The 12,272-nt window shown below is 41.8% G+C and overlaps 2 protein-coding genes across 3 annotated transcripts in view; one reads left to right on the top strand and one right to left on the bottom strand.

Moving 5' to 3' along the window:
- The window catches only part of adck1 (aarF domain containing kinase 1), a 97,336-nt gene extending 96,813 nt beyond the window's left edge, over positions 1 to 523 (bottom strand). Inside the window, exons 1-2 of one of the 2 annotated variants that reach the window (XM_084915326.1) lie at positions 378 to 523; positions 88 to 205 (exon numbers count right to left, since the gene is read on the bottom strand). The gene's annotated coding sequence lies outside the window, so the exon portion shown is untranslated. Of the gene's footprint in view, positions 1 to 87 lie in introns of both variants that reach the window. The other variant, XM_084915327.1, reaches the window with a different exon arrangement.
- A 2,465-nt stretch (positions 524 to 2,988) lies between these two features.
- Positions 2,989 to 10,856, top strand: snx6 (sorting nexin 6). The gene is made up of 14 exons (XM_084915328.1): positions 2,989 to 3,043; positions 3,188 to 3,238; positions 5,550 to 5,654; positions 5,729 to 5,839; positions 7,052 to 7,173; positions 7,264 to 7,387; positions 7,584 to 7,679; positions 7,768 to 7,873; positions 8,066 to 8,141; positions 8,317 to 8,356; positions 8,448 to 8,534; positions 8,618 to 8,777; positions 8,872 to 8,957; positions 9,197 to 10,856. The coding sequence occupies exons 1-14, from the start codon at positions 3,038 to 3,040 to the stop codon at positions 9,248 to 9,250; spliced, it is 1,224 nt and encodes a 407-aa protein (XP_084771454.1). The 5' UTR covers positions 2,989 to 3,037; the 3' UTR covers positions 9,251 to 10,856.
- The last annotated feature ends 1,416 nt before the right edge of the window (positions 10,857 to 12,272 follow it).

The raw sequence follows: 12,272 nt of genomic DNA, 5'->3' as shown, positions 1-12,272 counted from the left end.
AGTGAAAGCACTAACACAGTCTCCTGTTTTTCTTAAGCATCTTTGTGTTGGTGCACCTAAACCGGCTCGGCGTGTTATGACACTCACCCTGAGCAGCTAGCGGCAGGTCAGCTCAATGAATCACAAAGCAGTTCCTGCCGAGACAGCTCCAAGTAGCGTCTTTGCCTCAGACTGGATTTCGCTGGTGTCTCGTTTCTAAAAGACCCTAATAACGAACAGGATACGGCGACTGTAAGCTTATCATCACTTGTGTTGTTGTGTTATGCAACAACCGGCTGGGTTTTGTAACGGGCGATGTATGGCTGCACCACCCAGCAGCACTCAGTGCTGACCGGCGAAACTAAACGTCTCAATTAAAGAACTACGAGCAGCTTTACCTGACTCTACAACGCGCGCTGACTGACTGCCATTTGTCGGTTTGATTTGACCTCTTCGCAAAATTTCGACGCCAAGGCAAAGGATTCTGGTTAATGTAGTACGGCCTGATATGGAGCCTGTAGAAAACATGGACGACGTAACAGCTCCCCGAAAGTCTCTACTGCCCCCTGGCGTCTGGCTCCAGTATGGCTCATAAACCCCGCCTCCTGTGTGGCCCACAGGGCCGGCCCTAGAATTTTGGTGGCCCTAAAGGAGATTTCATAAATAGCCCCAAAAGATTAACTGCTCATAACTAGATGAAGATGAACACACTTCATTCTTTTAAATGTAGGGTGGAAGAAATTGCATGTGTACATGTGTAACCACACAACAAATGAATTTGTTTTCAACTTGTGCAAATTATCCAATAATATTAATATGTCAAAATATGATCTAAAGGATGCAATGACACATAGCTAGAAAGTTAATATTTAACATGGAAGAATTGGGGGCAGTTTAGACCTTTCATCGATTTTGTGTTAAGATAAAGTAAATTAAAACACCACTTATAATTATTTCCAATATTGTGAGAAAACATCAGGTTCTTTGTAACCAAAAAAGCTAGCTATTATAAATGACATTGCAGTTTTACTTAATTTGAGAAGCAAACAGCAAGTAAAGCTTGTTCTAATAAAAAACACATTAGCTAAAATAAATAGAATTGTTACGTTTTAGCTGCTGTTTGCCAGGTGAAAATTACTGCGGCTACATTCAGTTTAATTTGTTCAAAATGAAATGCTAACTCCAAGTTGCAAAACAACAACAACAACAACAAACAAAACAAAATGCACACATACACACACAAAAATTGGTAGGTAGCTAACAACCAAAGCTAACAATACAATCAAATAGGTTACTTGGTTATTAATTATGTTTACAGTTTGTCTTGAGCTGGCTAACAAGCTGAGGAAAAACAACCTGCCGTTCAGGTTAAAATGAACTGTGGCTATTTACTGTTAAATATGTTCAAACACAATAAATACCACATAGCTTCATCCTTTCTTACTTTTTTTGTCATCTTGAGTGCCGCTTCTAAATATTCTTTTAGGAGCCATTTGTGCAACATTAAGGTAATCACACATCTGTGCTGAGACGTAGCGTTATGATGGCACTGCTCCGATCTTACCCAACCATTAGCCCCAGAAGTCCTGTTGTATTGTCTTTACCTGACAGTATGAAGCGCCTTGAGGCAACTGTGGTTGTGATTTGGCGCAATATAAATAAAACTGAAAAGTCAGCAGATTCTCGGGATTTAAATTATCCTTATGTGAACTATATCAATGTTCAGTATACACAAACATCTTTAACATGCTGGTTCAGATGCTTATCCCAGTGAAAATGCCTTTTTACTGTTAGTTTTAAATCAAAATGAAAGTTTAAACCAAGTATGACACATATGAACATCAAAAAAATAAATAAAGACAAGCGAATGATTCAGTTGAATATATGCTCCAGTGAGACATTAAGGTTCACTAAAACTATCGACGAATAAACAGTTCATATGTCAGCAGTGCTGAAAACATGTAGGAGCAGCACTTCAGATCCTGCAGTGTGTGAAACAGGGAAGGATGTTTCAGATCTAAGGGGTAAACTTTACATTTGTGATGATTCTGTTTGTGATTACAGGAGCTGCCCAAGGATTCAGACCTCAGCACCACCCAGTGACCAAGACAGATCATCTTATATGTTCACTCTTTGTAATAACTCTAAAACTAACTGATGAAAAAAGTACAAACACTTTTTTTTTTTTTTTTTGTCCCATTTGGATCTTTAGCCATCAGAATTGTTGTCTTAAGGCCAAGAACGATGCCAAGCGGATTTACTTTACCAAGTGGATCATCATGGCCATATTGGTCCATTTGATTGACCTTTATTATAATTATGTATTTATTTTATTTATTTTTATTTTCGGTTGCGATCTCAACTACCCAAGCTCGCGATCCTACGTGAGGGTGGGGACTTTGATTGACTCGTGAACTGACAGCTTTGCTTTTACATTTAGCTCTCTCTTCACCACTACAGAAGGTTGCAGCATCTGCATCACTGCAACCATGGCCCCAGTCTGCCTGTCAATCTCCTACTCCCTTTACTCATGAACATGATAAGAGATACTTAAACTCCTCCAGCAACTTATCTGTGTGTGCACTCCATGCTTCGGGCTAAGGGGCATGGCCTTCAGACCTGGAGGTGCTAATTCTCATTCCCACCACTTCACACTTGGCCACTCACTGGTGTGAGCTGGAGGCCACCACCTGATGACACCAACAACAACATCTGCAAAAGCAGAGATGATTATGAAGCCACCAAATTCCCTCGTCACTTGGTTATGCATAGAAAGTATGTCCAGAAAGATTATGAACAAAACTGGTGGCAAAGTTCTTCCAAAAAAGGAACTTTCCACATGTGAGGGAACGTGTTCAGAAGAAGCTGGCTCTACCTTTTTTTATTTAATTTTTTTATAGCTTTTATTTTAATTTAAGTTTTCTAATATTAGTTTAGTTTGTTTAAAAGTAGGTTTTCTTTACAGGTATTTTGTTTTGAATTAAATTCATGAAATCCGCCTGACGACGCCTGACTGTTCTGACGTCACTCCACTTCCTGTCTCCACCCATTTGCAGCCATGATGGTAGGTTTCTCTGTCTCTTCTGTTTTTCTTGTGTTGTCTGCTCGGTGAGCTCGAGAGGTTCCACCGGTTGTTGTGTTGTATTTGCGTTTGTGTTACGGTCGGTGTGCAACTAAACAAACAACCCTGTGCTCTTTGTCTTCGTAGCAGGAAGGGTTGGACGACGGACCCGACTTCCTCTCCGAGGAGGACCGGGGAGTGAGTGCTGTCCGTCTGCCTGTCTGTTTGTTCACCTTGTGTCTTTTCACCTGTCTGCCTGTGTGTTGGAGTTTGACGCTCTTTGTGTTTGATTCAGCTAAATCAGCTGGGTAGCATTAGCTCGCTCATTTTTCTAGAGAAGTTAGCTCTCCAGGCTAACTTTAGCTTATTGCTAATGGGCAGTTAGCCTGTCAGCTGTGGTCAGACTGATTCTCCAAGCCGCGAGTACAGATGATGACCCGGCTGCAGTCTTTGGGCTTAACCGAGAGCTAACGAGGCTAACGGTTATAGTGAAAGTTTAAATGGCAGCTAACGAACCACTGACTTAGTGAAGTTCATGTTGATGGTACGTGCTGCTAGCGCTGTGCTGTTTTACCATCAGCTGTCACATGACCGAAACGCATACATACACGCTGCTCCGATTCTAATTGGATGATCTCTGTTATTCTCAACGAAGCTCGACGAGGACAATTCAGTCCAAAATTCCAGAATGTTGGATAAAGGTGTCCATGTTTCTGTAATTATAAGAAACACGACCTGGCTTTCATCATCACAGGGACCAGCAATCTAAAATCCAAACAGATGGAACGAAACAAAACCCCAAAGTCGACCTTAAATATAGTTTCCTCAGTGCTCTTGACCTTACTTGGTAACCGAGTACTTTGCTTGTGGTTCAGGTACAAATGTCCGGTTGAACTACCACTGCTGTCCCCCGAATCTAAATATTATCTTGTAAATAATTTAGGTGCTTTGTATTCCATCTTTTCTTTCATCCTGACGTGTGTACAGAGCTGAAAGTACCCAGATGTCCAAAATACACATCCAGAGGTTTATTGTTGCTGCTTGTTGAGTAAAGAACTGTGGAAGTTTTATGGTAATATCGTTTAGTAAAGCTGGAAAATTATTTTTAAAGGTTGTTTTACTCTGAAGCACATGTATACAGTTACATACACTAAATGATATTATATACGTCTTTTACAGAAGTGTCTGATTCATGTATCAGTCACAGCTTGATTTATAGATTTATTCCTAAGAACATGGTGTGCATGCCATGTTTTTAAGGCTTTTCAGTATGTTGTGCTTTATGGACTTTAGAAAGAGGAAATTCAGGATCCCCTCTGAAAGATGGGACAAAGTAAAATGAGTCTTGAACCTGGCCTCAGTCAACAGAAGATTTCTGTTGTACAAGAACAAACAAATGACAAACAAAAAGCAAGAAAAGTTGTCAATTTACTCCCATCTGAGCACCTTCAGTATATTTATAATGTAGCTGTTCTGTGAGGGCAGTAAGGTTCACACAGTCAGGAGATCCAAGTGTCTCAGACCTACATTCTGGTTTGTGGATAAGAAATAGAACAGAGATATATCATTAAGACACTGGTGTTATAGCTGGACTTCTATACTGTGTACTTTTGGTCCTTGTTAAAACCGTGGCTGCTTCTGGATGAACTGATAAAGCTGTCACACCTGTCAGAAAGGTGTGTGCTGTAGTTTTTGTAGCTCGAGTGTGTGATACTTGTCACTGTCTAATTATGTCATTCATTTATTGTTGCCAAGTGAAATTGAGGTGTCAATCCAATAGTACACGATCGGATGGATGTGCAGTATTGCAGAGTCCAGTTACAGTGTTCTTTAATGCAGTGTCCCAGGACGTTTGTTTAACTGGGATGGTGACACAGCTGTATTTTTTGTTTCTTCTCCATATGAGGCCTCTTTTTCACGCTGCATAGTTGTTGTTGTTGTTTTTCTTTAGTGATTCAGTTTCTTTACTTTAAACTGGGCCTCGATGCAGCGCCTCAGTTCATTGGTTTTAGCTCTTGCCCCTTTTGGGTGAGACTACTTTTCAAACATCTGGTGGGTAGATCCTCTCTGCTCCAGCTGTGTGCTGAGACCATGGCATATGCATGCAAAGTAGTCAGTAGAACAAACTTTGTGAAACAGAGCAGTCACATTATTTTTTTCTCCTTCTTGATTATTTTTTTACTTAAATTGACGTCATTATGTGAAATTTTGGTGATGTTTAATATGAACGTTGGACCTGGGGTAGTGCTCTGTATTTAGTGTTCTGCATTTTCAGCTAATGTGGAGAACAGTGCTGAGGTCCTGTAGAGCTTTCAGATTCTTTTTTAGAAATCTAGTACTAATTAAAGTAATCTTCCTAATGTGAGTAATCCTGAAAGTACCTGTTAAGTTCTGTACTGTGACACAGTATGATGTAGGTGAAGAGTACACTGTAACTGACAGCTGGCTTTCGTTGTGTGTCTGTACTGCTCACTGCATTGTTGGACACGCGGTCTCTGTCCTCCTGCAGCCACGTGCAGTCAACGTGGACCTTCAAACAGATGCCATGCTGCAGGTTGACATCTCTGATGCCCTGAGTGAGAGAGACAAGGTCAAATTTACCGTTCACACCAAGGTGAGACTGACTGATGTCAGATACGCTGACAGACCTGAACCTGCACACTGCTGATGTACTTCCTTTTTGCACAGAGCACGCTTCCCAACTTTAAGCAGAACGAGTTCTCGGTGGTCCGACAGCATGAAGAGTTCATCTGGCTGCATGACTCCTTTGTGGAAAATGAAGAATACGCAGGATACATCGTAAGAGCAGCATGCACAGAGGACTTCACTTCACCCATAGTCACGATTCGAAGACTTAGAATAACGTTAAGCTAAGTCGTCACTTTAAATAAGCCTACGTTTTATCCTGTGTCTCATTAATGAGATGTAGAAAGACAGCTTTAGTCTTGAGCCATTACACACACACACACACACACACACTCTCTCTCTCTCTTTTGGGGGGGTTTCTTGTGTTTTGGGGTTTTTATGGTCAAGCCACTTGACCTTAACCTCTATCGATCATTCAAGTATAAAAAGGCACCACAATTACACAAAAACACACTGAAACACACCCACTCATAGGCTGGCACTTCCAGAGCCTGGACTTTCAAATTAAGATAAGATAACCTTTATTAGTCCCACATGTGGGAAATTTGTTTTGTTACAGTGCAAAGTTACAGTAGCAAAATTAAGAAAAAAAAATACTGTAGTGGGATTAGATAATAAGAATATGAATAAGATACTGTACACAATAGAATAAATATATATACAACAGAATAAAATACAATATTGTCAGAAAAGGAGAATTGCTGAGTATTGCTGAAATTATTGAAGCAGTGTGGCAGCATCTCGACAGACAGCGAAACAGAAACATCCAGAAAAGAAGAGGAATGCCCTTCAAGTTGCCCAGAGAGCTATTCCTGACGGCTACTTGAAGGAAGGAGCGTTTGCCTAAGACATTCCAGGCTGTGTTGAATAAAGGTCGTCATATCAAGCTTGTTGAATTGCACAGGCTGTTTTTTTTCTTATTTATTATATTTTAATTTCTGTTTCCACGTGTTCGAATCGCTCTGCTTGCTTCCCATATTTCTATCAGAATATAAATAAATGAGGCTCAAGTTTGAAAAGAACAAGTAAACAGACACAGGCAAGACGCACAATTGTTCTTACCCAATAAAGGTTTCTCTTTGTAGGCAGAGTAAAAGAGAAACGGACGTTAGTAATGGGGTTCCTAGTCTTAACCTGCCAAATTCTGTTAAATTTAGTTATCTGACAGTGAAAGATTTAACATCTGCCTGTACAAGTATCTGAATTACATATTTCAGTATCTGGAAACTGATGGACCAGCTTACATCACGCTTACAGGCATGTGCAACCGAGTTATCAAACCTGCATCAGAGGCCAGAAAGAGTGTGAGCTGGCTTCAGTGTAGAGCCGTATGCATCTGGTTGTTTCCAAGTGTTGTTGTTGCAGATCCCCCCAGCACCTCCAAGACCAGACTTTGATGCATCCAGAGAGAAGCTGCAGAAGCTGGGCGAGGGCGAGGGATCCATGACTAAAGAGGAGTTCACAAAGATGAAGCAGGAGCTCGAGGCGTGAGTGAGCACAGACAGCAGTTGTTGTCCCCATAGTTGTTTGACGTGCTGGATTAATCACCACATCGCCCGTTTTGTGTTGTTGCACAGAGAGTACCTTGCCATCTTTAAGAAAACCGTAGCCATGCATGAGGTCTTCTTGTGTCGTGTGGCGGCTCATCCTGTGCTCAGGAAAGACCTCAATTTCCATGTCTTCCTGGAGTATAACCAGGATGTAAGTATCACACCGGATTCATTTCATTTTTAGGATTTATGAGCAGCTCGAAGAGCCAGTCGTCAGTCAGCACAGGACCTTGTGGTGCTCCTAGGAATAACAAACAGGTCGACAGAAAACGGAGGTGTTTTATACCTGCTAACTGTCTGTGTTGTTCATATTTCTTTCTTTTTTTTTCATGTCTTGTTGCCAAAAGCTGAGTGTACGAGGGAAGAACAAGAAGGAAAAACTGGAAGATTTCTTTAAAAATGTGGTGAAGTCGGCAGATGGTGTCTTGGTGGCTGGAGTCAAGGTGAAGACCCAGGAACTAGTTTCCACCTTAATCAAATGTTGTTTCCATGTTTTCTCTTTATTGATAGTTGCTGTTTTTGCGCCTGTAGGATGTGGATGATTTCTTTGAGCACGAGAAGACGTTTCTGTTGGAATATCACAACAGAGTCAAGGATGCTTCAGCCAAGTCTGACAGAATGATCCGATCACACAAAAGTACGAATCTGTTTTAAATCCGTTTTTCTTTTGTATGTGATGTTTGTGTCTGTGGCATGAGCTGAAAGGTCAGGTTCAGGTTCAGGGCTTGTTTTAGAGTCTCGAGTAATTCATTGAACAGAGACTTGGAGTTTTATATAAAGGAAAACTGTGTGACACTGATGTCTACGTATTTGTGTGTTTTCTGTTTAGATGCTGCTGATGACATCAACAGAATTGCCTCATCTCTGTACACATTAGGAACACAGGACTCCACAGACCTCTGCAAGTATGAACAAATGTTGTCTTTGAACTTTACCTGGAGCTGCCTTCATGTGATGAACATTTCCTTTTGAGAATCTGGATTTTTGCTAACACTTGTATTTGGTCCTGAGCAGAGCCAGGTTGTAAACATACCTGCATCACATCTGTCTTGTTATTTTGTTCCCTTTTTCTTCCTTAAGGTTCTTCCTCAAAGTGTCAGAGTTGTTCGAGAAAACTCGGGTATGTCTGATCAAATTTGGAGTTTGCTTTGTTATCTTATTATCCCAGTAACTCTAATGTTGGGACCATGTTTTGGGGGTTTTTTAAACAGAAAATTGAAGCTCGCATTGCAGCAGATGAAGACCTGAAGCTGGCCGACCTGCTGAAATATTATTTGAGGGAGTCACAGGCTGCAAAGGTCTGATTGACAGTTGAAGTCACCAGTTAAAAAACTGGCTTTGTTAAATATCGCAGTTTATGTGATGATGTCTCCCCTCGCAGGATCTCTTGTACCGGAGGAGTCGGGCTTTGGTCGACTATGAGAACGCTAACAAGGCTCTAGATAAGGCTCGAGCCAAAAACAGAGATGTTCTGCAGGCTGAGACCAGTCAGCAGCTTTGCTGCCACAAGTTTGAGAAAATCTCAGAGTCTGCCAAGCAAGGTCATTTTTTGTTCTTCCTATGTCAGCGTATAGGTGAAGGAGTGTTGGATGTGTGTGCGGTCTGCTTTCACAGTGCATTCTTCTCCAAACACAGAGCTCATAGACTTTAAGACAAGGCGAGTGGCAGCCTTCAGGAAGAACCTGGTGGAGCTGGCCGAGCTTGAGCTCAAACACGCCAAGGTACTGAGTATACAGAGAAACCAGCCATTAAAAGAGCATTTCAGCTGTTCAGGGAAGTCCTCTTCTGCATTTCTGTTCAGGAGTGTCTGATCTCATTATGTGAGGTGGCTGTAGCTTAGGAGATGAGCAGGCTGCCTTCTTAATTGAAAGGTTGGCTGGCCTCTCCGGTCTACATCCTTGTAGCATTAAGCACTTTATAAGAACCAGTCCATTTACCTATTACCGTGTCTCACCTGCAGGGGAACCTCCAGCTGCTGCAGGGCTGTCTGGGCATCCTGAAAGGAAACACTTAACTGTTTGATACTGCATACATCCAGCTGGATGCCCCCTGGCTTCTGTCCCGCCCATTTCCAGCTGGACAATCCCGTCACATGGGTGAAACCTGCAAGGACAGAAAACCGACGCCAAGATAACTGGACCTGGAGACAAATAGAAAGAGTCTGAAATAAAAAAGACAGGAAGTCTGTTGTCATCATCACTAACAAGACAGTCTTTTTTTTGTTTAATGCCCTGAGTCCTGTTCATCATCTTCCTCTTTCTCAAGCAGCATAAGTATTGGTCCTACTGTTCTTTTGCCTGATTTGCAGCGCCTGTACTGGCCCTACTGAGCCACCATAACCAGCAGAGTAAGGCTGGTCCCTCAGAGGTCCTAATAAATTAGCTGTTTCTGTGGTTTCAGTCTGATTCTGGTATAACTGGATATGATTGGACATTCTGTACTTTTTGTAAATTTGTGAAGTTAAATAAACCAGATTCAGTCTAAAATTGTCACCTTTTCAAAACGTAAATAAAAATTTAAGGTCAAAACAGAAACAAGTGAATGTCTCTCCTAGGAGGGGATACTGACCCGGTCTGCTGCATCTGTACTCACGGGTCCAAGTTTGTCTCTGCTGGTGACCAACCTCCATCTCAAGGCCGCTTCTGTCTTTTTTGAGTCTTATTTAGTGCACAGCAGCATAACTTTAGCTCAACAAGCTTACTGCTTCAACCAGAGAAGGAAAAATTAGTTGCTGATTGTATCGAACTGTATTACTGTTGGCTTCTATTGTGATGCATTGCACTCCTATTAGTGTGGGGTTTTAATTTTTTTTTTTTTATTTGCTCTAAAAATCCCTCATCCTCAGTCGACCACAGTGTCTGGTTAGTAGCTGTTCATTGAACTTCTATCAGTTTTTTTTTAAGAACCTGGAAACAAGATTCATGTTTTGACTTTGAAAGTTTAAAGACTCAAAAACAGACAAAAGTAGTCAGTAAAAGACAAGTGTGTGTGCTCTTTTATTTTTGTGCCACACATGGCCTCACCTGTTGTTCTGCTGTTTGCATTTTCTGCCTCTTCGGTTCTGTTTATTTTGGTGGCGCTTGTGTGTCCAGGGGGGATTTTAATGTGTATCGACTTCCTGTGGCGCTGCTACTGCTGTGTGACGGCGTTTTGAGTCCAGTTCTCTGTTCCTGTTAAAGTGTAAATTCACTATAGAAAAAAAAAAAAAAACACAAACTTGTACATGTTTGTATTAGTTGACTAATGAACGCTAACGATCTTCATCACTCATTGTAGATTCTTTGTTCACTTATCAGACGTTTGTCACTCTAATCGAAAGCGGAGCTTCTGTTTGCCTTAACGCTGATCGGTGGCTCCTCATGGGTCATTGAAAAGAAAAAGTTAAGTCACCAAATGAAAACAGTTTCTGTTCTTATCCCTATTTTTTAATGAACTGTATACGAATGTTTTTCAATCTTGTGTGACCAAAGCTGCTTCTGCTGATTCAAGATGGAAACAGAAAAATAATAAAAGATGATTATGAAATTCACAACATTTTAGTTGTTTAAACTTCAGCAGGTCTGTAATCCACCCTGATCGTACTGAGACTCAATAAAACTTTACAGTTTTCTTACAAATAATCTCTGAACAATTTGTTTTTATTGGTTAGACATAATATTTGTATCCATCATAAACGAAATAAATAGGGTGTGTCCCATTTTGACCTCGGGACTTCTATGCTCACGTTTATGGCGTTCCATGTGTGCCCATCTTGCACCCTCCTGCTGGATTGTCTGAGCGGTACCTTTGCACACCCTGCACCTGTCATCTTACCTGGTGTGGCAGACCCCAGCCGGTATGGATCCTGTGCTGCCATGGTCAGTGTCTCTGGCCTGTCTTTCAGTCCAGCTTTGTCCAGTCACTGGTAGGATTTCTGGAAGTCAGACACATGTCTTAATGGGAGGAACAAGATCTGAGCAATCATCTGCACCCTGCCGATCGTCAGGTACCCTGCTGGGAGAATAAGCTGGCCAAAGGAGGCGATAGAAGTCACTCACATCAAGACAAGAAGGCTCCTTACCATGCTTGGAGGGTTTCGACCCAAATCCAGCACCCTTACGCTAAGTGGACGGAAGGTGGCCAGAATCCATGAAGCAGATCAATGAATACATCAGATTACTGTATTCACCTATTACTGTAGGTGAATATCTCAGGCAGCAGAAACCCAGGAAAGAGGGGAGCAAGAAGAGGAAGCAATATGGAAGGACAGGTCCATGCACGACATGTACAGGCGCACCAGTGCATCCTCCTGTACATGTCGTCAGATAGATGAAGTGGTCGATATCAAGAAATCCTACTGGAGAAATCTGGATTGAAAGGCAGAACAGAGGCACTAATCATGGCAGATGCTGAATTTTTCAGATATGTTGAAACGAAAATAAATGTCTAGTCTGAATTAGTCCGAGGCTAGTGCCAGCATAAGATTTAAAGCCTGTTACAAAAATCAAACTGAAATTGTATAAAAACAAATTAAATTCTTGGAGCTTCAACTTAATGAAAATAATGGATTGCATTTATACAGCGCTTTTCGGGACCCTCAAAGCACTTTACAATTCCACTATTCATTCACACACTGGTGGAGGCAGCTACAGTTGTAGCCACAGCTGCCCTGGGGCAGACTGACAGAAGCGAGGCTGCCATATCGCGCCATCAGCCCCTCTGGCCACCACCAGTAGGCGGTAGGTGAAGTGTCTTGCCCAAGGACACAACGACCGAGACTGTCCGAGCCGGGGCTCGAACCGGCAACCTTCTGATTACAAGACGCACACCCAACTCTTGAGCCACGATCGCCCCAATTGTTTTTTTTTGATCCAGTCAAATAAAACAATTTACTGCTTTTGAGAGCAGGCACCTGACAAGGCACCTAAAAACCCTGGCTCAAACAATCATACTATGATCAAGACGAAAATCCACCAGGGTCTATCTTGCCTGGTGAGGGACCAGACAAAAAGTAATTCAAAAGAGCCCTATGAGTAGAACAAAAAGGGAACAGTTCA

Source organism: Perissodus microlepis, chromosome 19 (genome assembly GCF_051167445.1).
Source record: "Perissodus microlepis isolate ML-2025 ecotype Zambia chromosome 19, ASM5116744v1, whole genome shotgun sequence".
Taxonomy (NCBI): Eukaryota; Metazoa; Chordata; class Actinopteri; order Cichliformes; family Cichlidae; genus Perissodus; species Perissodus microlepis.
The sequence above is the reverse complement of the archived record's forward strand: the minus strand, read 5'-3'. Positions and strand labels throughout refer to the sequence as shown.

Excerpts from the sequence above, each read along its gene's own strand:
- snx6 (XM_084915328.1), top strand. Across the intron at positions 7,680-7,767 it reads TCTTGGTGGCTGGAGTCAAG|GATGTGGATGATTTCTTTGA; the intron begins GTGAAGACCCAG and ends TTGCGCCTGTAG. Across the intron at positions 8,357-8,447 it reads AGTTGTTCGAGAAAACTCGG|AAAATTGAAGCTCGCATTGC; the intron begins GTATGTCTGATC and ends TTTTTTAAACAG.